Below are 26,354 nucleotides of genomic sequence, written 5' to 3'. Positions count from 1 at the left end.
CAAGGTTCTGGAAAAATTTTCGAGTTAGGTTCCTGAGATGACCGTTTTCAACCAGTTCAGTCCTCCTTGGTCTTATTACTGTGGTTGTTGTCGTCAATTATGATTACATGTTTTTTATCAAGGAGCTTCATTCCTGTTGATAGCTAGGCAAGACTGTAACTGAGGTTTTGCAGGCTATTTCCCACCAGGGGGAGACAGGAAGTCAAAAGAATTGGTCCTGCCTACCCGATGATGGAAGGAAATAACCCACAAATCAAGACGCCTTCGCCTCAGGAGAGAAGGAGCATTCACGGTGAGTAAACAATGCTCCATTCCAAATATATAAAAATAAGTACTTTAATTACTGGAATACATTCAAAATAGCACACCGTAATAATTTCCTGATGCAGTCCACCTTCAAAATGTGAAGATATATGGAAGGAAAGGCCCATTGCAGAATTAAGCAATTGAAGATATGGTATGGTTACAGATATATAGAAAGTATCAGTATTGCTTTATAAAATTATGTTGCTTAATGCATAACAATGGTTTCCTGAAGGACTGAACATGGTTCAGATGTAAACAAGCCTACAAGATCTTTGGATTTGTACACTCACTCTACATTCTCCCCCCTCCCCCGGACTTCCCCCACATACAGCAATTGAATTTAAAAGACTTCTGCCTTCAAGGCAAACCACAGTGTATTGTTACATCTGAGCTACAAACTATGGTTTGCACATTCCTACAAACCACAATTCCAAGCTGTGATTTAAGGCTGCCTGTGCAGTGCCTAAACCCACTGAAATCAATAGCCTTAAGCAAGCCTAATTCAGCACTTGCTTAAGTTGTAAAGAGCTTAAAAGGTCTGAATGCACACACAATTAAAATATTTAAAAATTTTTAAACATAATATACTAAAAATCAAGTGTGAATCAATATAGTGGCACTGGATGGATCAGAAGCTTACTGAAGTAAACTGAAAGGATCCATTAATAGGTAGGCAGAATTCTCAAGTTCCAGAAATGCAGTAAAAAACTTTTCAAAACACAGCTCTTACATATGCTCCCATAGAGGCAAGTATACTTTGATGCTACAAACCTATATAGGATAGGGAAATGTGTTCTGAAACCTGAATCAAATACATTAAAAAAAGCATTCATAATTGTTAGCAATTTGGTTTTAAATGTCACTATTACTTTGACAGTTTTATCAGGGCTTTGATTTAAAGTACAATCATACGGTACTTCGGTTTACGAACAGAAAGCCAGTCCTTATAAAAATAAGTTCAATCTGGTAGAAAAAATATGAACAATTAAATAACAGTTTCACAATCTTTGCTGGTCTTTTCAGCCGAGTCCAACATGGCTGCACTTCTGATTTCCAACATTTTCTCCGTAGTTTCTCCATTTACAGGTCTAGCTCGTTCTTTGGCTTTTTCCTTTGCATGCACCCAAGGAATTAAACACAGCACAGCTCCTCCAACAATAGGGGGGATTCCTGCTAGATAGAATGCTACATCATAAGTACCTAGGTAATCTCGTAGTATACCTGAGGAGAAAATAAAAGAATTATTACCAATATGCAACAAAAACTGAAATTGGATTGTCACATGAACACATGAAGCTGCCTTATACTGAATCAGACCCTTGGTCCATCAAAGTCAGTATTGTCTACTCAGACCAGCAGCGGCTCTCCAGGGTCTCAGGCTGAGGTCTTTCACATCACCTACTTGCCTAGTCCTTTTAACTGGAGATGCCGGGGATTGAACCTGGGACCTTCTGCATGCCAAGCAGATGCTCTACCACTGAGCTACGGAGCCTCCCCACTATGCTTAGTGACAGATGGAAATATTACAATGCTAATAACAGCCTAGATTACTGTAACACTACGATGCTATATACAAGTGAGGTGTCATCATTAAGAGAATAGCTGATCTTGACTTAAAAACTCCTGAGCGGAAAAAATTGTGGAAGACAGAACCAGTTCTGGGTTTCATGCTTTACCCCCAGCAAACTAGGTACTCATTTTACCAGCTTTGGAAGGATGGAAGGCTAACTCAACCTTGAACCAGCTTCCTGAAACCCACTTCCGTCAGGATCAAACTCATCTCGTGAGCAGAGCGTTGACTGCAGTACTGCAGCTTACCACTCTGCACCATGGGGCTATGGTCCTACAAAACCCTAAATAGCTTGTGCCCATCAAATTTAGACAATTTGCCCTACTAGGTTCCATCAAAATTCACATCCAGGCACATTTTCAAGCATTACAACGCCATTTTAACTCAGCTTGTTTTTTGAGGATCAGATGGGCAAGCCAGTCCTAAGGCCTACCACACCTGAATGCTGCTGATGTAACACCAATGTATAGTCTGTATTATATGTTCTCCCAGCAGAGGAATGACGGGAGCAAACAAAGACCTATCACACCAAGGAACTCAGAGCATAGCAGCAGCTCTGGGGTTCTGTAGTGACATCTCCAACGGTCACTTGCAAAGCTCCAGGTGGACCATGTCTATACATGGAAGCATCCAAAGTGATGCCTGCCCAGCCCAACTGTCTCACAAAACAGAAAAGGGGAGAAAACAAGGGTAACACAGGCCTCCCAACTGCATGAATACAATAGGAATTCCGCAGCTTTCATACTTCAGTAATATCTGTAGGTATGCACTCAAGTTCCTTTCTACAAATAGTTGCCTTTTTGAAAGATGGATACAAAGGGAAGGAAAAGTTTGGTATTCCAGCTACATCCTCAGCTAACTTAGAATAAGAAAAATCTGGGAAAAACCAGTAGTCCCAAATAAAGGCTGTGATCCTAATATGGAGAACAGTGCCCTCTGCTGGAGAAATAGAAACTCCTGTTGTGTGTCTGGGTCCAGAGGTGGAATATGCATAATGGTTATGATGAGACCAGAGTTAGCATCGCTGTATTTTTATAATGCTGGTCAAATGACCGTAATAAATGAAATGAATGAGTTAGCAATACAATCTTAGTATGTTTGTTATCAACATTGGTTGTTAATGCAAACTTTCCTTTGATATCACCAGTCCCTAATGTATTTTCTAAGCGTGCACAACATGAAGCCATGCCATGCATCCAGTAATCTTGGGGCTTCTATGGGAGTATTTAAATTTTTGCTGGTTTAGCATTAAACCTGTGTTAAAACCCTGGGCCGAGAAAGATCAGAATGCTGATATGGTCCTGCTCCTAGAAGCATAGGGAAGGACACTCAGGCCATTTGTCACTGGGAAGTTGCACTCTACTCCCCAGGGAGAATACCATGATGAAGGCCAGCCTGCCTCCAACCACTGACCACAGAATAAATAGGCACCAAGAAGAAAGATGAAGGGGAAAAAAACCAAAGGGTTTGAAAATAAAGTAAAATCCCAAAACTCTCTCAGAAGTACCACGTCCAGCCTCGACTCCTACACAGGCAGCATTCATATAGTGAGGATTTTCCACTCCCGTCATCAAGGGAGGCCATTTGTACTGTCAACAGAGTGTCCACATGGGAGTTTGTGTATTTTCCTTCATTGGTTTCCCTATACTTTCTTCCCCCACCATACCGCTAGACTTTTGGAGGAGTTTTTTTAATTGTTACTTGCTATTGAACCACAGCAAAATAAATCTTACGATGATCTATTGGCACAATCAACTACTTCCTCTTAATTCCCAGCTTTCATTTTTCAACAAAGGAGCTGAAAAACTTGCCACTCCCCCTTGATTTTTTAAAAAAGTTTCTACCTCTTTTCACTGGGGAGGGGATTGTGATGACAGGAAATGTGGTGATAATGAGCATGGGACCTTCTAAAATGTGCACATTCCCATCCAGACTGCTCACTAACGCACTTGGACTGAATCCTCTACAGAAAGATCAGACTAGGTTTAAGAACCAATGTACCAAGCATGAGGAGAAACCTGGAAAGTGGATTATTAGGCAACAAATTCACAGGGATGCTCCAAAATAAAGCATTGCGGCTGAAACCCCTCCACATAGATGCCACCACAAGCTTTTTTCATAGATTTTGGGCAGCTGGAAAAGTACTGCCATGATGGGCCTCGTCAAGCACATCAGACAGTGTCAGAAGCGTACATCTCTATAGTTCACACCTCTTGGAGAAGCCTCACTAGGTAGGGTTACCAACCTCCAGGTAGTAGCTAGAGATCTCCTGCTATTACAATCGATTTCCAGCCGATAGAGTTCACCTGGAGAAAATGGCCACTTTGGCAATTGGACTCCACGGCATTGAAGTCCCTCCCCAAACCCTGCCCTCTTCAGGCTCCGCGCCCAAAGTCTCCAGGTATTTTCCCAGCCCGGAGCTGGCAACCCTATCACTAGACCTAGACAAACTCTCTAAATTAACCCAAGGACAACAAAAAGTGTCTCTGAAAAGCAACAACGACCCACTAATGTTCCAGCTAGAAGCTCCTTACTCTGTGGTGACAGAGGATCTGTCACAAAACAAAGGATCTGAAAAACTTGCCACACCCCCTTGATTGGTCAAGAGGAATAACAGAATAATAGATTTGGAAGGGACAACCAGGGTCATCTAGTCCAACCCCCTGCACAATGCAGGAAATTCACAACTACCTTCACCCCCAGTGACCCCCACTACATGCCCCGAAGATGACCTCTCATCATCTGGTTAAGGTTATAGAATCAGCATTGCTGACAGATGGCCATTTAACCTCTTCTTAAAAACCTCCAGGGAAGGAGAGCTTACCACCTCCCGAGGAAGCCTGTTCCACTGAGGAACCGCTCCAACTGTTAGAAAATTCTTCCTAATGTCTAGACAGAAACTCTTTTGATTTAATTTCAACCCACTGTTTCTGGTCCGACCTTCTGGGGCAACAACTCGGTACCCTCCTCTATGTGACAGCCCTTCAAGTACTTGAAGATGGTTATCATATCCTCTCTCAGTCTTCTCCTCTTCAGGCTAAACATACCCAGCTCCTTCAACCTTTCCTCACATGATTTGGTCTCCAGACCCCTCACCATCTTTGTTGCCCTCCTCTGGACACGTTCCAGCTTGTCTACATCTTTCTTACATTGTGGTGCCCAAAACTGAACATAGTACTCTAGGTGAGGTCTAACCAGAGCACAGTAAAGTGATACCATCACTTCACGTAATCTGGACGCTATACTTCTGTTAATGCAGCCCAAGATCGCATTTGCCTTTTTAGCTACCACATCACTCTGCTGACTCATGTTCAGTGTTTGGTCTACTAAGACCCCAAGATCCTTTTCACACACACTAATGCTCAGACAAGTCTCCCCATCCTATAAATATGCATTTGATTTTTCCTACCTAAATGTGCATTTGATTTTTCCTACTTTACATTTATCTGTGTTGAAGTACATTTTATTAGTTTTAGCCCAGTTCTCCTGCCTGTCAAGATCATCTTGTATCCTGGCTCTGTCTTCTACTGTATTTGCTACCCCTCCCAATTTAGTATCATCGGCAAATTTAATAAGCATCCCCTCTATTCCTTCATCCAAATCATTTATAAAGATGTTGAACAATACAGGGCCCAGGACAGATCCCTGAGGAACTCCACTAGTCACTTCTCTCCAAGTGGATGAGTGTCAGTGAGAGCACCCAGTCGGACCTGGGATGAGTAAGCTTTGTGCTCTTTCCCCCCCCCTTCCGTTCCCATGGGAAAAGGGACAGAGACTGGAAACTGTAACACCTCCACTTCAAAGCCTTCCCGTTGTAAATCTGAGGTCGACCTTTCTAGTGTCATTCTTAACACCTTGTGGAAGCTTCAAAGAAACTTGATGTTTTTGCATTTCGAAGTCTACTTGTAATTATTTCTTTGTATGTTCTATATATGCTGTATCTGTCTTTCTCTTGCCATTCTGTCATTGGATTTCTCAAGGATGCTGATCTTGTAAGCTTCTCTGAAATAAACTTTAAACTCTCTGTAATGTCTGGAGTGAAGTTTTATATTACTGGAATGCTACGAGGTACTGAAACCCTGACAGTACGACAGAATCCCTAGCTTTTTTGTTTTGTGTTTTTATTTTGTGTTCTAGTTAGTGTTAGTGTGCCTCTCCGTCAGAGCAATGAACAGGGGGCAACCTCCCTTATTGATTTGGACCTGGAAGCGGCGACCCCGGAGCAGCGCCCGGCCAGGCCCGCCGGCTCCTCCACAGTGCCAGTATGGACCTCCTTGCCTGCGCAAGTCGAGCAACGGCGGAGAATCGGCACAGACGGACGGGCAAGCCTCTGAACCATGGGGCGGATTTTACCGGGGACCGCTGACCGCTTGGTATGGTGAAAGGGGAGAGCGAAGCCGGGAGGCCGTTCCCGGGGGAGGAGGGGAGGAACCCTTGCTCCCCCGAACCCCGGTCACCTTCGCCGCGGAGGAAGTTGCCCTGCTACGTGGGCAGAACCAGACCTTAGCTTTACAGAACCGGGACATGCAGGCGCCGCTGGATGCTTTGCGAACAGACTTAGCTGTGGTGTTGGAGGCAGTGAGGGGGCTCGGCCAGCCCTACAACCACCGAACTCTCCCGCCAGTACTGAGGTACCCTTACCCAGGCCCCCAACCCCAGGGATCTGAAAGTGTTTTTTGACGGGTCCAGCACTCAGTTACCCCACTTTCTACTCCAGGTGTCTGGATTTATGAAGGATCAAGGAGACACCTTTCCTTCGGAAGAGGCCTGAGTTAGGTAAGTGATCAGCCTCCTCGAGAAGGAGGCGATAGAGTGGGCTGTGACGGCTGCTGAGACTATGCCCAGGGTGTTGAAATCCCTGCCGGAATTTATGTCTGCACTACGGCGCCGTTTCGAAGACCTCCACAGTGGAGAGAAGGCAAAGATTGCCATGCGCCGTTTGAAACAGGGGGCCCGCGCTGTGAGTGAGTACGCTCAGGAGTTTCTCTCCCTTTCCTGCAAGATAAGGGAATGGAGTGAAGCCACCAAAGTCCAGCATTTCCGCAAAGGATTGCGTTGGGAAGTGCTGGATGGCTGTTTGACTCTGGGAGATCCAGAGTCGGTAGAGGACTGGATTACACTGGCAGCTTTAGTGGAGAATCGGAAGCTGACCCTCCAGTTCTCTAAGGATCGTTCGTCAAAGGTCTCCCCCGCAACTCCCGCTAAGGGGGATGATGCGACGGAACCGCGGCAGGACGGAAGGAGCCGCGGGGGCTTCAGTCTAGAAAAGGCACGCCGTTTCAAGGAGGGAGCATGTCTCCAGTGCGGGAAGATGGGCCATTTCGCAGCGAAATGCCCCAGCTCTTCGGCGGTGTCGTTGAGCAACCGAACGCCTAGAGAGCGAGAGACCCCTCCAACGGGGACCCTGGATCGGAAAGGAGCAGAGGGGACTGCAACCCGGCGCGGGACAGCGGCTCTGCATGCAGAGGCGAAGCCTGATCTAAACATCCTTAGCCCTTGGGACCGCTCCAGAGATCCCTTGCCGGCAAAAAACGAGGACGGCCTTCTGTGAGGGAGCTGGCACGGAGGGCGCCCTCGGAAGAAACCAAACCGGCTCCGAGTAGGGTGAGTGATCAGGGGGAAACGCTACTATTACCCGTTGTGTTACGGAACCCCCACGGAGGGGAACCGGTGGCTGTAGTTGCCATCCTGGACTCTGGGTGCTCCCGGACATTGATCGATCAGGCGGTGGTAGATCGCCTGAAAGTTGGGACTCGAGAACTGGACCAGCCCTTACATTTCCATCAGATGGATGGCAGTGATTTGCGGGGGGGGGGGTCCACTTGCGCTCTCGCAAGGTATTGTTGGGGGTGGGGAACCACTGGGAACAGATCCACTTTACGATAGTACCTAAGATTTCTTATCCAGTGGTCCTCGGTAGCAACTGGTTAGCGGGACACAACCCAAGCATTGGCTGGGAGCAGAAACGAGTTGTATTTGGGGCTCCCCAGTGTGAGAGGCACGGCCGGGACTGCATGCCCGGAGGCCGGGACTGCATGCCCGGAGTCCAAGGCGGCGTTCTCTTCCCCCTGCTTCTTCGTGAAGAAGAAGGGAACCTTGGATCTCAGGTTATGTGTGGACTATTGGGGGCTTAACGCAGTGACTGAGACTAACGCCTACCCCATTCCCTTAATCCCAGACCTTCTGAGTGCCCTCCAGGAGGGTTGTGTGTTTTCGAAGCTTGACCTGGCAGAAGCCTACTACCGGGTGCGGATCAAGGAGGGGGATGAAGCTAAGACGGCCTTTTCTTGTTGTTATGGTTTGTTTGAATTCAAGGTCATGCCATTCGGTCTTTCTGGGGCACCGTCGTGCTTCATGCAATTAATTAATGAGATCCTCCATGGCCTATTGTTTAAAGGAGTAATAGTTTATTTGGACGATATTCTAATTTATTCTAAGGATCCCGGAGAGCACCGGGAGTTGGTGCGGGAGGTGTTGTGCCGTTTAAGGGAGAATCATTTGTATGCTAAGCTGTCCAAATGCGCGTTCAATCAGAACCAGTTGTCTTTTCTCGGATATGTTATATCTCCCCAAGGTTTGACTATGGACCCCGAAAAGGTCCAGGCAGTCTGGGAATGGGAACCTCCCAGGACACGCAAGCAGGTACAACAGTTCCTAGGATTCGCGAATTTTTATAGAGGGTTTATACAGGACTTCGCCGAAATAGCTTTACCAATCACTGACCTGCTTAAGACCAAGGGTAAGGGATAGGAGGCTACTTTTGCACAGTACCAGGTTCCTTGGTCAGACCAGTGCCAGACGGCGTTCGAGGCTCTGAAGAGGCGTTTTACCTCGGAACCCGTTCTGGCCCACCCCGATTGTTCTAAGCCGTTTGTCCTTCAAGTAGATGCCTCGGAGAAGGCAATGGGGGGTGCTCTCCTTCAGAGGGATGAACAGGGGATGCTTAGACCCTGTGCGTATTTTTCCAAGAAGTTCTCTGGCCCCGAATTAAACTGGCCGATTGGGGAAAAGGAAGCCATGGCTATCAAGCATGCCCTCACGGTTTGGCGACAGTTCCTAGAAGGGGCAGCGGACCCGTTTGAGGTTTGGACCGATCACCGGAACCTTGAGGCTATTTTGGGCCAACGGAAACTATCGGCTAAACAATTGCGCTGGGCAGATTTCTTTTCTAAGTTCCGTTTCGCCATTAAACATATGCCCGGGAGGGACAATTGTCTGGCCGACGGGTTGTCCCGAATGCCTCAATACGAATGCAGAGTCGAACGGCCGGTGGGATCCCTTTTTACACCGGAGCATCTGGGTTCGAATCCGGAAGGGGGGAGCGCGGGAGTCCTGAGCGCGGGAGTCCTGACCAGAGCCCAGTGCCGCGCAACGGCGGGAGGCTCGACCTCTGTTCCCTCCCGAGCTGAGGTGACTTCGGCCCCCTCACCCCCGGCGGCCGCGAGAGACCCTTCGAGCACATCCACAGGCGAGGGAAGGGGGCCCTCATTACACGAGCGGGGGGACAGGGCGGAGGAACCGGTCGCAGCCTCCTCTCGGGAGTCGGTTCTCCGCACCCCCCAGGTCTGGGTGATCCCGGCAAATCTCCCCGAGACCGTCAAAGGAAGGTGGGAGGGAGCCCTTCAACATGAGCGGGGAGACAGGTCTCTCCCGCTCCAGGCGGCGGACGAGTATGGTGCCTACAAGGGCAAACATTATGTGCCCCTGGAACTACGGAGAGAGGTGGTGGAGTGGAGCCACAGTTCAAAGACAGGGGGGCATTTTGGGTTCGTAAAAACCTTGCACCTAATAAGGAGACAATTCTGGTGGCCAGGAATGCGCCAGGACATCGAAGTTTTCGTCAGGTCTTGTCCAACATGCGCAACAAACAAGCGCTTGATGGGTAAATCCCCTGGGCTGTTGAAACCCCTAGAGACTCCCAAAGACTCCCAGGTGATCGGAATGGACTTTGTGACCGACCTTCCATCTAGCCTGGGAAAAACGGCCCTGTGGGTAATCACTGATCTCTTCTCCAAACAGGTTCATCTCGTTCCGTGTGAGGGAATGCCCTCTGCGCGTAAACTGGCCCGACTATTTGTACATCAGGTCTTTAAATTACATGGATTTCCACGCAAGGTCGTGAGCGACAGGGGGTCCGTGTTCGTGTCTAAGTTTTGGAAAGCGTTTTTAGGGCTCGTGGGTGTGCAGCAGGGTCTGTCTTCGGCTTATCACCCACAGACGGATGGGCAGACGGAGAAGGTTAATGCGGTGGTAGAATGTTATCTGCGTTGTTTTGTAAACTACCACCAAGACGATTGGGTAGACCTGCTGCCATTGGCGGAATATGCCTACAATAACTCGGTGCACTCTGCTACTGGCATAAGCCCGTTCAAAGCAGTATACGGAATTGATTTCGGACCCTTGGGGTCCGTACCCCTCCCTCCGGGCGGCGACCCCCCCGAGGTACCAGTATGGGCCAACACGGTGAGGAACACCTGGCCTTGGCTGGTGAAAAACTTGGAGCGGGCTAAGGAAAGGTACAAGGCGCAAGCAGACAAACACCGAGCGCCTCATTGGGAGTTAAAGGTTGGGGGGAAGGTGTAACTCTCCACCCAAAATCTCAGGTCGCTACGTCCGTATAAAAAGCTGAGTCAAAAGTTCGTGGGGCCGTTCCCAATCTCCCGAATTATCAATGAGGTTACAGTGGAGTTGGAACTGCCAAAGACCTTACAGGGCGTGCATCCGGTATTTCATGTAAGTCTATTGAAACCCTTCGTACCGGCACCGGAATGGCACCCTGAACCCGCGGCGGCTGCCCCAATCATGGTGCAAGGGGAACAGCACTTCGAGATCTCCAGGGTGTTAGACTCTCGAGTGCGAAGGGGCCAGCTGGAGTATCTCGTGCATTGGAAACACCTGAATTCCAGTCACGATGAGTGGGTTTCCGCTGTACACATACAAGCCCCCACCCTGGTGGCGGAGTTTCATCGGCAGTATCCCGCCAAACCGAGAAACTCCGGGGGGGGGTCTTTGGGGAGGCGGAGTGTCAGTGAGGGCACCCAGTCGGACCCGGGATGAGTAAGCTCCGTGCTCTTTCCCCCCCCCTTCCGTTCCCATGGGAAAAGGGACAGAGACTGGAAACTGTAACACCTCCACTTCAAAGCCTTCCCGTTGTAAAACTGAGGTCGACCTTTCTAGTGTCATTCTTAACACCTTGTGGAAGCTTCAAAGAAACTTGATGTTTTTGCATTTCAAAGTCTACTTGTAATTATTTCTTTGTATGTTCTATATATGCTGTATCTGTCTTTCTCTTGCCATTCTGTCGTTGGATTTCTCAAGGATGCTGATCTCGTAAGCTTCTCTGAAATAAACTTTAAACTCTCTGTAATGTCTGGAGTGAAGTTTTATATTACTGGAATGCTACGAGGTACTGAAACCCTGACAATGAGGAACCATTAACAAGCACTCTTTGGGTGTCATCTATCAACCAGTTACATATCCACCTAACAGTAATAGGATCTAAACCACATTTCCCCAATTTGTCAACTAGAATACTATGTGGAACCTTATCAAAAGCCTTTCTGAAATCAAGACAAACTATGTCTACAGCATTCCCCTGATCCAGCAAGGTAGTAACTTTCTCAAAAAAGGAGATAAGATTAGTCTGACATGATTTGTTCTTGAGAAACCCGTACTGGCTCTTAGTGATCAGATTCATCCTTTCTAAATGCTCAAGAGCTGGCTGTTTGATTATTTGTTCGAAAACATTTCCTGGTATAGACGTCAAGCTGATGTGTCGGTAGTTACCCATGTAGGAGCACCTCTTTTGTCAAAGCTCTAGAGGCACCAGCAAGCTAAGAACTTTCTATAGTATATTGGAAGAAGTATGTAGCTTTTGAATCATAGAATCATAGAGTTGGAAGGGACCACCACGGTCATCTAGCCCAACCCCTGCACAATACAGGAAATTCACAACTAACTCCCTCACACACACCCAGTGACCCCCACTCCATGCCCAGAAGATGGCCAAGATGCCCTCCCTTCTCATCACCTGCCTAAGGTTTAAAGACAAACAACGTCAGAAGTATGTAGCTTTTAAAGACAGACAAATAACTAGTGATGGATCAAGTGGTGCAAACTTTGTATAAGTAGAATATCTTAATGTTCACCATACAGGGCTTGGGGTTAACATCAAGGCAACAAAAAATTAATATTCAAAAAATGAAGACTATGAGCACTTTTATTTAATGGAATTGTTTTTTCTTTTAGTCACAACTGTGTCAATTAGCAGTTTGTCCATTTCAGCCAACATTTACCTTTAAGAAAACATAAGAAATAGCACCTCGGTTCCATGTGACTACTAAATTCCATAGTAGCCGGTTATGAGTTCCTTAGTAGGTTCTATTTTGATTCGAGAAAGCTAGTTGAAGGCCTGTTTAATCAAACTAGGAGGAAAACAACAATTTATAACTCCCAAGTTGTAAGATACCAATTTCTATCTGGGATACAAATGTATGAGCATGCCTAGCAATTCCAGGTGAACAAACACTACAGGAGAATAATAAATTAGCCTCAACAAGGTTAATCATTGGCCTAACAAGAGACATAAGCTTACATTACATTTTGGTGGTAAATGACTACACTTTCTGAACAATTAAACAATCTTTATCCTTACCTGCAACAGGTGGACCAACTGTCATTGGTATAGACATAAAGCCCAAGAGGAATCCAATTGCTTGAGAAACATCTTTTGCACCAACTAGTTCAAAAGCAATAGGTGCCATAATACTAATAAAGCAGCCATCAAAGATACCCATGAAAAGGCAGACAGCAATGAGACTTCCAAAAGAATAGCACAGTGGAATCATCATAGACATCAGGCCAATGAAGAAAAATGAGATCACCTACACATCAGGAAAGGAAAGTTTACGTGTTACATCACATTGTCAGACATACAAAATTCAGAGACTAGATTCAGGCTTCTTAATATATATGCATTCCATGTGATTTTTAATTAGTAAGATAAATGCAGACTTCATTTATTGCAGAAGTTACATCACAAAATACATGCCATTGGTCTCTGCTGGGATACTATCAGTCACAAATAACGAAGGAGGAAAACTAAGGTCCACTTGGGAATTATGAAGAGGCTAAGCCCTCCCTCTGTCTCTTGCCATCCAAAAAAGGGGTCGCCATAAGTCGGCTGCGACTTGATGGCACTTTACACTCACACACAAGCCCTCCCTCACTGCTCCACCCAACTGAAACAAAGCCAATGGAACCCTTTAAAAACAAGGAAAAGTGACAACACATCAGAAAGGCAATCTCTTCCCTCTACAGCACTGCCCTTTAATCTGTTTCTGAGGTAATGGGATCTTCATACTTTGTAGGCTAGGTGTTTTCCTTTACTACTAGTAAAGCATATGTCTCTCTACATTTAAGGAAAAAAACACCCAACAACTTTTAGAAAGACAGGGCAGCACCACAGCAATCCTTGCCCCATCCTTATTCAATAACAAAGTGAACTTCTAGCAAATGTGTGATTAGGAGGACATATTCAAAACCATATACTGTGCTAGAATAAAAAATACTGGGTTTCTTGCAGGCAAAGGGCCATTCACTGTTGATCTAAACTCCTCTTTACTCAGGACCTAGCTACATGTTATAGTTTTCTTGGATCCATCTGCAGTTGACAGATTAGGTCCAGACTCTAGGAACACAGCCACCTCCCATTCAGATTGGAACAGAGTTGCCAGATGGTTTCAACAAAAATACTGGACTCTCTTGATAAAAATGTGTCAATCAAATACACACACATAAAATATGGGAATAGGGTGGCCAACTCCAGGCTGAGATCTCCAGGCCCAACATGGAGATTAGCCACCCTATATGGGAAGCTCATTAATGTCAACCTACATTAATTACACCCTATATTTTACATTAGATTGTTCAGCTTTTATCAATTAGCTTTATTTTTCCAAAGCTCATCTTTCTTCCAGTACCAAGAAAGAGAAGGGAGGAACTTTTTCCACAGTTGTCAAACTTTGCCAAATGTTCAAACCAGAAGACTTATCCAAAGCTTCAGTGCTTTTCTAGCTTCAAAGAGGGATGTACTGAAACGCATGACAAGAATGCCCATTGGGAGCAATGGAAGATGCTGGAAGGACCATATAAGGGAGTCATATAATGGGAGTCAGGAATGCCAATTGATTTGCCTAGGCTCCACTGAAACAGATTACATCACCCAGAAGTAACAATGAAAATGTAGAAAGGATTTAGAAAACCTGCCCCAGGTCTGGAATGACAGCCCCCAGAGTGGAATAACAGTCCCCAGGAGTAGAATAAGTGTTCTGGGGCTGAAGTGACAGCCCCCAGAGTGGAATGACATCCCCGGAACTGGAGTGATCTGGGACTGGAATGCGCACCAGTTTGGTGTGATGGTTAAGAGTGGTGGCCTCTAATCTGGAGGTTCGATTCCCCACTTCTCCACATGAAGTCTGCTAGGTGACCTTGGACCAGTCATGGTTCTCTCAAAACTCTCTCAGCCCCACGTGGAGGCAGGCAATAGCAAACCACCTCTGAATGCCTCTTGCCTTGAAAACCCTATGGGGTTGCCAGAAGACAGCTGTGACTTGACAGCACTTTCCACCACCACCAATGTATTTCAATAGAGCTTATGCAAGTCAATTATCATTCCTGGCTCCCATTACATCCAGTGGTCCTTCAGGCATCTCCTATTATTCCCAATGGGCATTCTTGTCATTTGTTTTCTTACATCCCCTTTAAAGGGTTGTTTGTGGTGACAGACATTTGCTAGGGCACCCTGGAGGAGACCAGCATTTCCAGCGGCTTATTTCAGGTCCAAAAGCAACTCATTCCAAAAGCACAAGCTGGAGAAAGCATGCAGGCAAACATGAGAGATTTGTGGAATACTCATCAAGACTAAGGCTAAGGACTAGCTGCAGTTATTTGTCTGTTACTAGAATCAAACTAAGTATGGCTTGACCACAGACTTGACAACAGCTTCATGGGACCTAAATCGGGGTCTTGGTTTGGAGTGTTTTGCTGAGCCCATGCATTAGGCTGCTTCTTCTGTCTCATCTAGGCCACAGCTCAGGGATCGATTTCCCCAGCTGGGAAAAGAACTTTCCTTGAACCTCTACCAGGGCAGAGTTCTTGAAGTGCACCATCTACCCTCCCTCTAGGCTAGAGATATTTTTTGTGCATATGTTGGGGGGGGGGAGATTTGCAAATCGCTCCCACCCACTATCCTTATCAGCCTTCAGCAGGGGCCACTGCTTGCTCAACATTGGAAGATCTGTGCTGGGTATGGGCAGGATGCAGCCCCCAGACCTCGCAGCCAGAGTGAAGGGAGTCCACTGCACCACCTCATCCCACAGCAGAAGGGGGGACTGGCCAGGCCGCAGTAGATGGAAGTAGAGGCAAGCCCAAGCACTCACCCAAAACCCATCACCACCATGGTGCTTTGACTCCAGGTTGTCCTCCCCGCTTTGTGCAGCACTGTCTGCCAGCAGTCTGAAGGAGGGTGGAGCAGGTAAGGGCCAGCCAGAGAGGAGGACCCCACCTAGTATTAGGGTTGCCATGTTCCTCTTCATCACAGGCAGGAGGTTTTTGGGGCGGAGCCTGAGGAGGGTGCGGTTTGGGGAGGGGAAGGGAATTCAATGCCATAGAGTCCAATTGCAAACGCGGCCATTTTCTCCAGGGGCACTGATCTCTATCAGCTGGAGATCAGTTGTAGTAGCAGGAGATCTCCAGCTACTACCTGGAGTTTGGCAACCCTACCTAGTATCCTGCTCTGAATACTTCCCAGCCCATCTCTGCCTGCTTGGTTCCCTGGTAGTGGTGCGGGGGGAGGCTGCCTGAAGAGGTTCTGTTAGTTATATGGACATGCGGTAGGGCTCTCCCAGCTGGACCCCTCTACATCAGGAAAGCACAGCCTCAGCATTCCTTGAACTGCTTGGGACTTTTATGCATCTGGTATTTTCTCCTTTTTTTTACTGGACAGAACATTCGAAATAGGACAGCTGGCAACCCTAGATCAGAACTGCATTGTGTGGAGAGGAGACTTGCACCTTCCCCCACTACATCATTTTCCTGAACTGAAACAGCTCTAGGGAGCTGTTATTTTATCCCATTGAGGAAACTTAATGACCACTGATGGCCTGCCCACGTATAGGGCCATTTCAGATCAGAAAAACGGTGCAGGAATATAATACATATTGTTTTGATATTATTAACAAATAATAAAAAAATCTTTTTTTAAAAAAAAGAAAAGAAAAAGGGTGCAGGGAAGACATTTTAAACCCCTTTTCTTCTCATGCCATCATCCTGAACCAGGTCCCCACATGCATAGAAACTGAGGACAGAATTTCCAGACTATATCTGTAGACCCAACTGATATACTCAGGAAAACTGAAAAATGTAGTTAGGCCCTCATGGTTGCTGTTTGAAGCTTCAAACAGAAATCCAGTTAACTTTCCTTCCTGTCAACTGCAAACTCCTGTGAATCAATCAAATGTATCCCTTTATCCCTTTCTAATTATACAGGTGAGGAAATATTTAACTAGATTGTGATAGCCAGAACAAAATAATTTATTGGATGGCATCTCCTACAAGACAGTCTGCTAATCTTTGGAAGATTAAGATAACTTTTGTTGAACTTTGATTAAAACTCTCTCAGACAGCCAAACTTAGAGAAACTATTGTTTACTCCTTTTAGTCCCCCTGTGATCAAAAAGGTATACTGTCCAATGAGGTTTTCCGCAAAAGCGAAGCTCAGCATACCCATAACCATATTGGATCAGTTGGTCCTGGACCATGTACAGTGAGGGGGAAAAGTATTTGATCCCCTGCTGAATTTGCCCGTTTGCCCTCTGACGAAGAAATGACCAGTCCATAATTTTAATGGTAGGTTTATTGTAGCTGTGAGAGACAGAATAACAACAGGAAAAACCCCAGAAACCCAGAAGACAAAAGTCAGAGATTGATGTGCATTATAATGAGTGAAATAAGTATTTGATCCCTTTGCAAAACATGACTTAGTACTTGGTGGCAAAACCCTTGTTGGCAATTACAGAGGTCAGACGTTTCTTGTAGGTGGCCACCAGGTTTGCACACATCTCAGGAGGTATTTTGTCCCACTCCTCTTTGCAGATCCTCTCCAAGTCAGTAAGATTTCGAGGCTGATGTGTAGCTACTCAAACCTTCAGCTCCCTCCACAGATTTTTGATGGGATTAAGGTCTGGAGACTGGCTAGGCCACTCCAGGACCTTAATGTGCTTCTTCTTGAGCCACTCCTTTGTTGCCTTGGCCGTGTGTTTTGGGTCATTGTCATGCTGGAATACCCATCCTCGACCCATTTTCAATGCCCTGGCTGACGGAAGGAGGTGCTCACCCAAGATTTGACGATACATGGTCCTGTCCATAGTCCCTTCAATGCGGTGAAGGTGTCCTGTCCCCTTAGCAGAAAAACACCTCCAAAGCATAATATGTCCCCCTCCATGTTTGAAGGTGGGGATGGTGTTCTTGGGGTCGTAGGCAGCATTCCTCCTCCTCCAAACACGGCGAGTTGAGTTGATGCCAAAGAGCTCAATTTTGGTCTCATCTGACCACAACACTTTCACCCAGTTCTCCTCTGGGTCATTCAGATGTGCATTGGCAAACTGCAGACGGGCCTGTACATGTGCTGTCTTGAGCAAGGGGACCTTGTGGGCTCTGCAAGATCTCAGTCCTTCATGGCGTAGTGTGTTACCAACTGTTTTCATGGTGACTATGGTCCCAGCTGCCCTGAGATCATTGACAAGTTGCCCCCGTGTAGTTCTGGGCTGCTTCATCACCGTTCTCATGATCATTGCAACTCCACGAGATGAGATCTTGCATGGAGCCCCAGACCGAGGGAGGTTGACAGTTAGGGTTAGGGTTGTCACCTTCTCACCAAGCTGCTTGGCAATAGTCTTGTAGCGCAGTCCAGCCTTGTGCAGGTCTACAATCTTGTCCCTGACATCCTTGGACAGCTCTTTGGTCTTGGTCATGGTGGCTAGTTTGGAATCTGATGGATTGATTGCTTCTGTCGACAGCAGAACCCTAACCTAATCTGGCTGGTTGATAGGGGATCAAATACTTATTTCACTCATTATAATGCACATCAATCTCTGACTTTTGTCTTCTGGGTTTCTGGGGTTTTTCCTGTTGTTATTCTGTCTCTCACAGCTACAACAAACCTACCATTAAAATTATGGACTGGTCATTTCTTCATCAGAGGGTAAACGGGCAAATTTAGCAGGGGATCAAATACTTTTTCCCCTCACTGTATGTTTTAGTCATTTTTGTCAATAGGTGCAGAGTGTAGTCTGCACAGTATTTAAGTATGCCATTGTCACTGTCAGGGTTGGAAGCAGGTAGACACATAGCTTTGGTTCCCAGCAGCAACCATCTCCATGATGAAAGAATAATTTTGCTTTTTATACTGCAAACAAGAGTATATTTTAACATATTATTACTTGGTATCCTCCAGCAATATCACTATTTCTTAAAAAAAAACCTATTACTGTGTTACTTTATTACTCCACCATCCTATCTATCCAAAGCCAGCTGCAGCTAGCCCTCTTAGCCAATTATAATAGTTCTTTGCATTCACTCACTTTTTCCCTTGCTCACTTTCTCTTTCCAATAACACTTGAAGTTTCACTTAGCAAGATCCAACTCAGTGACTAAATTAAATATCTCCCAGTGAAAGGAGCCTCCCCCTGCCGCAAGAGTCCAGGCATCAAGGGAAGGCACCACCATTAGCAGACCAGATCCATGCGACCCAGTCTGTTTCTTTACTTTCAGTGGCTACACCAATTCCACAAGCATGTCAACCCAAGCAGAAAGAGGTAAATACAGCAAACTGAAATTACCAATAAAATAATATTTATTAAATCCATTAACCTCAGACAAACCAGGTGCAAATGCCTACTCATGTTGATCCAAATGTGTTGCTGACGTACTAAAACCATTTCATTGTCTGACTGCACTGTGAAAGTAGAGATGTACATTTGGATATTTACAAATCAAATTAAATGCAAAAGGCACTTCAGTCAATATATTTGCTAATCTTCAAATCCTCCCTATCTGGCTTAGAGATCATAAAAGTTAGAGGGAGGAGAGGGTCAGCAGATAATATAACTGAGGGACATTTTCCAATCAGTAGTCACACAGATCTTGCCATTGAAATGGTTTGCCCTGATATTTATGTGAAATATTTATACACTGGACTCTCAAAAATACTTCCAGTGGGTTGCAACATCCATTAAAATAAAGAAAATTAATAAGCATAACATTTCAAACATACACAGCAGTATTGTCATTAATGAGAAAGGAAAGGAAAGTTGCAGGAGTTTATCCTGAGCATGGCCAGAGGCTTGGCCTTTTGGCTTGTCACCTGTGAGCTGAACTACTGAAACCAGCTGAGGATGTTGGAGCATTGTATTTCTCTTGGTCTGTTACAGCTGAATTTTTCTGTTTATTTTGTAAGCTGCTTTGAGTCCCCAGGTAGTGAAAAAGTGTAATATAAACACCTAAATAACGAACATGTAGGTCAATTATTCACTCAAAAAATTGCTGCTCTCTTGAGGCGGAGCAAAAAAAACCCCAAACTTAAAAGGTTATTCATGGAATCGAATCTAATTCATAAAGCCCGATGTAGCTTGGATTACTCATGAGAAAAAGGCTGCAGCATTTGACAGCAGTTGTGTCTGCCCCTGACCTTTCAGCCCTCCTCCTGCTGACAAGCTCACTGTTGAGGCCCGCCCCCACCTCTGTCACAACTCCGCCCATCGCAGCTCCGTAGAGGGGAGGCATTCGAAGGAGAGAGGGAAGGAGAAGTCCTATCGGGCTCCAAACCACTCGACTCCACTTTCATGCAACCGAATGCATGGGGAGTTCTGCCTTGGATTTGCTGCTCCCTGGATGCACATTTTCCCCATCCGAATTCTCAAAACTCAACAATAAGCCTCCAACACAGAGTTTTCAGAATTTGGATGGGGAAAATGTGCATCTAGAGAGAGCGGCAAATCCAAGGCAAAACCTCCCCTGCGTAAACAGCCCTTGTCTCCCTTTCTGCTTTGACTCGGCACAGTTCCCCCCCCCTTTCAGCTTTGGATTCGTTTTCCCGTTGACTTGTTTTCTGCTTCTGTCCGCTTTCCTTGTTTCTCTTTTAGTCCCCCCCCCATTTTGATGGTGTGTCCTGACTTGTTGCTTCATCCCCCTTTGGAATAGTTTTTTTCACTTCTCCCCTCGTGATTTACGCTCGCGCACCTTTTTTTTCTTCACCTCCCCCTCTTTGTTTCCCCCTTATTTTTTATTTCTTCATTAGTGCAGCAGCCAAAGCGCCCAGGGCCATTTATGCATGGGAGGCCACACATCTCTTGTAATCTTGTTGTAGAGATTTGGATTTGGTACGGCACTCAAGCGTGGATCTAGTGGCCACGCAAAGCACACGAAAAGGGGCAGGCTTCTGGTTGGAACAAAAAAGAACCTTTGGCCAATAGCTGCCCCTGTGGGTGGGGAGACGTAGGAGAGGGAGGACACATTTGAAGGGATTGGGCGGGGAGAAGAAATCCGACTCCAGGGAGTTTTTCATGGGACCCTCCGGCAGAAAGGGCGAGGCAAAGGGAAAGATCCTAGCAACACAGGTTTGAGTTGCTGCTGGGATGCTGCGAATTTTATGGGTCACTTCGTGGCAGCTGTGAAAAATCAAATATAAGGTCCGGAGCAACAAAGCATTGAAACCGCAGCAAACAGCCATGAATAAATGACCGTAGATTAAAAGGAAAGAAAAAGAAAAATAACAAACAAGAGTAGTAGAACAGTATCCCAATTTACAACATGCTGGTTTTCCTGCTATTTTACAGCTGAGATACAACAAGGAGATATTGTAGTTTACAGCAGGCAGTAAAAAATCCAAAGAACCGGCAAGTTAAGATAGGGCAGGGCAAATACTTGCAAAAACCAAGGGTCCCATTTCCTGAGAAAAGAATTATTTTAAAAAAGAAATAACTGGGGGGAAATAAGTCGCTTTACCTGACAGTTTAAAAATAGGTTTGGCACCAGGTGGATTTCGCTAGGCTTTCAAAGTCTTGGTACCACTACAGAAGAGATTTTGTCCCCAGTACCCACCTACCTTGTTACTGAAAGAGTGGGAAAAATGACAGGGCATATGTCAGGTAAATTGTGTAATATGTTTTGAATCTCTGAGAGTGACATGCACATACCTGAATACTGTTATACAAAATGTAGTAAGGATGTAGAGAGGAAGAGGCACAAATAGGACAAGCCTCTAGTACTGTATTATTTCCATTTGTTAAAGTAATTGTGGAATAGTTGTACCTGTAGATAAACCTTTTTTGCACCTGGAACATAATCTGCAATTCTTCCAAAGATCAATCGGCCAGCTCCTGAAGTAAGGCCAAGGCAAAGCAAAAGTGTTTCCTCTGGTACATCATCACCAATCCGTTCTTTTACATGATTCAGCTGTTCAGAAACAGAAAAAGCAACTTCAGCAAGAACCCTTATCTAGCACAATCATAGAGAAGATGGCTCTTTAAGAAACTGCTTCTCTGTTTTTATAGTTAGGTCCAGGCTGCTCTCACAGGGTGATCATTTTCTATGTAGTTCTTCTTGCATTACAAAGGCATTTGCAGCAGCAGCAACTGTGCATTCACATGGTGTTTCCCCCACACTTTAACTTACCTCAGCCTCCAAAGGCCAATGTTCCCTCACCCCTACCACAGCGGTAATTGCAAGATTGATGGAACACAACATCATAGCAGTCTATTGCCCTGAATTCCCAGTTCATCTGAATTCCCAGCTTTTGTTTTTCAAAAAATCATCCTCTAGCCATTTTTATTAAAGAGAATGAAATTATATATATCTAACAACAGATAGCATACAAAAAGCTGCTAAAGGCTGACTTTGTGTGTGTGAGTGAGCTGGGAATTCAGAGGAACTAGTGGACTGGGGAAATAGATTATTATGCACCTGTGCAATAGCAATCACCAATTTTTAAAAAGCCCAATAGTTGCAAGGGATGGGCGGAATGGCAGCAGCAGAAGCTGAAGCAAGGCAAATGGTGCTGATGTGGGTTGGACCTTCAAAAATGTGCACCTTCCTGTTTACACATTGAGCAAAGGAACTTTGTGATCTTTCAAAAAAGATTTCATCAAACCAGATTTAGGAATGATCACAGCAAAGCAGGGAAAACCCAGAAAGTGACTAATAGAAGAAAATGTCATGTGAGTGCTCCAAAGAATCCTGCTTCTGAGAAAAGCTTCCAAGTGGAAGCAACAGATTAGAAAAATGTACTTTTGTTCATTCATTCAAACAAACATCAGTTACAAATAAAGCAAAGCCTATTGAATCCAATTACAATCATACCAAAATAAAAATAATTTAACCTAACATGGAATACATTATTCAGTCTGTAAAACAGGGAGAAATACCACTCAGGGATTAAAATTGTTACTTCTTAAAAGAACAGAGAAAAGAAAAAAATCTTAACAACTTAAGCCCAAATACAACAACAGAAGCAAAGGAAATTGCTGCCTATGGCAACATTTGTGGAATGCTCTCCATTGATACACACTTAACTGAGGATCAATTCTGATATCAGAACCATGGCTAATTAAATGGGAAGCTGAGAGATAGATCTGATTTGACCATAAGAACTCAATTCTTCCTCATCTCTCCTGTTAACAATACATAACTGACAGAGTTGACACCAATGATCATCTATCTGATGGCACAAGGTACAAGGGTGCATACCAAGTCTGAGTTCAGGGGTGCACCTTAAATGGAGACAAACCAGAAGAGGAAGGAGAGAAGGACAACACAGACACACCAGAGTGTGCATAGTCAGACTACAACTTTATTGATTACAGAATCTTCAAGCCTTGGTGCAGCATGGATGGGAACAACAGGTGCCACTGAAGCCTGACTGCTGGCATTAAACCCCCAACCCACCTTTTAAGGATAATCAGAGAAAGAGAACCAGTTATAAGGCAAGAAGTGGTAGAAGCCACTATTTATGCCTGTCACCCCCCTCTCAGGACTATGATCAGCAAGCTGGTCCCAGATGTGGCTGCTATGTCCCTTTCCCCAAGTCCCTTAATGCCTCCACTTTTAGGATCATGCAGGAAGTCCACTCCTGCATAGCTGTGTACTGTGTTCCCCAGCCCAATGTCTAAATGCCACTGTGGCATTACCACAGGAGCCAGACAGCCTAGCTTGTCTGAAAAGAGCAAGAGTCCAGTAGCACCTTAAAGACTAACAAAAATATTTTCCGGCAGGGTATGAGCTTTCATGAGCTGTGGCTCACGAAAGCTCATACCCTGCCAGAAAATATTTTTGTTAGTCTTTAAGGTGCTACTGGACTCTTGCTCTTTTCTACTACTGCAGACAGACTAACACGGCTACCCACTGTGAATTAGCTTGTCTGAGTGTACTTCTACACCAAAGGAAGATGCAATATGTGCACTAGTCCAGCTCTATGATCATTTAGCCACACATCATTGCTCCATTGGAGAGGTATACACCATCTGGCCTGTAAATGCTGCCATGTTTAGCAAAGAAGCTGAGCAGACTCCGACTATCCCTCTTTAAATGTCTGGCACAAACAGTGGGAGGCTCGCCCCAGCCTCACAGCCAGTGAAAGGGAGCATGGCCCTGGACTCTGGCATGGGACCCTCAGTTAAGACCCAATGTAAGGCATAACTGCTCCCTCCCCTCAAGCATGACGTTCCTGTTTTAAAGGGTATGTAGCGGATTTTCTTATCTCACATCCCCCACCCTTTATGCTCGTGTGGTAGGGAAAATCTAAGTCTCCACTGCATCAGGGCTGGATCATAGCAATTGCTAGAAAACACACAATAAAAGACAAAGAAAAATGGAATTCTATGAATATGCATATGAAAGAAATATATCTATGAATAATATCAATCAGACTAGATGGAAAGCCTGCCAACATAACCATCATTAAAGTTTATGCCCCAGCTACAAACGTTGATGAGGAAGAAACGGAAAGCTTTCATGCAAGTATCCAGGAAAAAATTGATCACACACCTAAACAGGACATGCTGATAATCATAGGTGACTGGAACGCAAAAGTAGGAAACAAAGTAGAATCAAATATTGTTGGAAGATTTCGGCTAGGAGCACAAAATGAAGCAGGAGAGCAACTCATAGAATTCTGTGAAGACAACAATTGTTCACTGCAAACACACGTTTCAAGCAACCGAACAAATGACTGTATATGTGGACATCACCGAATGGCCATTATAGAAATCAAATATATCACATAAACAGAAACAGAAGACGGAGAAGCTCTATTCCTTCCACTAAAACAAGACCAGGAGTTGACTGTGGTACAGCCCATGAATTGTTAATATCAAAAATTAGAATAAAGCTGAAGAAAAACACCAAAACATTCATAGTGCCAAGATATAATCTAAACATTCCTGAAGAGTTCAAAGACTGGATAAAGAACAGATTTGCATTACTAAGTTAAATTGAACGTGAACCAGAAAAACTATGGGTTGAAACCAGAGATATTATCAAAGAAGAATGCGCAAAGACTATTCCTTCAGCCAAAAGAAATGAAAGATGGATGACTGATGGAACTCTTCCAATTGCTAAAGATAGATGAGAAGCAAAAGATGACAGAAATAGAATCAAAAGTCAAAATGCAACATTCCAGTGACAAAGGGAACTATTATAATAACCAGTGTATACCGTATATACTCGCGTATAAGCCGAGTTTTTCAGCCTAAAAAAGGGCTGAAAAAAGCCAACTCGGCTTATACGCGGGTCAATACGGTAGGTGAGGGGAGGGGGGAGAGAGGGGGAACTTACCGCCGCCGCCGCCATCCCGCACGCCTTCTCTGCAGCCTGGGAGCGGCCAGCAGGGCCTTCCTGCGAGCAGGAAGGCCCCGCCGCCTCCCACGCCGCACCCCCCGCGCCTTCTCTGCGGCCTGGGAGAGGCCAGCGAGGCTTTCCTGCACGCAAGCAGGCCCCGCCGCCCCCTTCCGCTGCCCCCCCCGCGCCTTCTCTGCGGCCTGGGAGAGGCCAGTGAGGCCTTCCTGCGCGCAGGCAGGCCCCGCCCCCCCCGCCGCCCCCCCGCGCCTTCTCTGCGGCCTGGGAGAGGCCAGCGGGGCCTTCCTGTGCTCAGGTAGGCCCCGCCCCCCCCCGCCGCCTCCCCCCGCGCCTTCTCTGCGGCCTGGGAGAGGCCAGTGAGGCCTTCCTGCGCGCAGGCAGGCCCCGCCCCCCCGCCGCCCCCCCGCGCCTTCTCTGCGGCCTGGGAGAGGCCAGTGGGGCCTTCCTGTGCTCAGGTAGGCCCCGCCGCCCCCCCCCGCCGCCGCCCCCCCGCGCCTTCTCTGCGGCCTGGGAGAGGCCAGCGGGGCCTTCCTGCGCTCAGGCAGGCCCCGCCGCCCCCCCATGCCTTCGCTGCGGCCTGGGAGAGGCCAGCAGGGCCTTCCTGCGCTCAGGCAGGGCCCCACTGCCGCCTCCGGCCTGCGTGCCTTCCCTGCCGCCGCCTCCAGCTGATCAGCGGGCCTCGTCCTCCCGGTGAATAAGGGGTTCAGGGGCTCTTCTCCCTCCCCCCTAGGGTGGCGCTGGGGTCAGGGTGGGTGTGGAGGGCCCGGGAGGGGGTGGCGCTGGGGTCAGGGTGGGTGTGGAGGGCCCGGGAGGCCGGGCGGGAGGGCGACCTGGGGCAGGGGCATTGTGTAAGCCGACCCTCGGCTTATACACGGGTGCCTAATTTTTCCCCATTTTGGGGGTAAAATTAGGCACCTCGGCTTATACGCGGGTCGGCTTATACATGAGTATATACGGGTAATAACCAGTGTAAGTAGAACCAAACAACAGACAAGGAAGAAAAGATCTGTTCTACAATACAAGAAATCAAAGGGAAATTTAAAGCACCGTTAGGCTTTCTGAAAGATTAACACAGAAATACATTAACTGAACAGGACAAAATAAAGAAAAAATGGGGAAAATACAGCGAAGAGCTATACAGATGAGATGAAAGGATGACAGATCCCTTCAAATAAGAAAATTATGAAGAAGTTTTACAAGGTAAAGTGAAAGATGCACTAAGAGCAACTGGGAGAAACAAATCATCAGGAGTAGATGGGATATCAACAGAGCTATTCCAAGCCACAGAAACAGAGCCCATCAAAACAAAACAATGGCCTATAGCCTGGAAATACTAACTTTACATTTCAATTTGAAAAAGGGGGGTGTCAAAGACTGCAGCAACTATTGAACCATCACATTAATTTCTCATGCAAGTAAAGTGATGCTCAAAATCTTATAACAAAGACTTTTACCATATATGGAATGAGAAATGTCCAATGTTCAAGCTAGATTCAGAAAAAGAAGAGGCTCTAGAGATCATATTTCAAGTTTATATTGGTTACTTGAGAGAATTTCAGAAGAAAATCAG

General features: G+C 46.1%; 1 protein-coding gene across 1 annotated transcript in view; it reads right to left on the bottom strand.

Moving 5' to 3' along the window:
- Window positions 1-1,228: 1,228 nt before the first annotated feature.
- SLC16A10 (solute carrier family 16 member 10) overlaps window positions 1,229-26,354 on the bottom strand; it is a 92,399-nt gene continuing 67,273 nt past the window's right edge. The window contains exons 5-7 of the mRNA XM_056856211.1: window positions 21,245-21,388; window positions 12,531-12,759; window positions 1,229-1,527 (exon numbers count right to left, since the gene is read on the bottom strand). Of these exons, the coding sequence (XP_056712189.1) occupies window positions 1,292-1,527; window positions 12,531-12,759; window positions 21,245-21,388 (609 nt within the window). The 3' untranslated portion in view covers window positions 1,229-1,291. The remainder of the gene's footprint in view (window positions 1,528-12,530; window positions 12,760-21,244; window positions 21,389-26,354) is intronic.

The sequence above is a fragment of the Euleptes europaea genome, chromosome 10 (genome assembly GCF_029931775.1).
Source record: "Euleptes europaea isolate rEulEur1 chromosome 10, rEulEur1.hap1, whole genome shotgun sequence".
Taxonomy (NCBI): domain Eukaryota; kingdom Metazoa; phylum Chordata; class Lepidosauria; order Squamata; family Sphaerodactylidae; genus Euleptes; species Euleptes europaea.
Note: the sequence above shows the minus strand (reverse complement) of the source record. Positions and strands in the feature narration are given on the sequence as shown.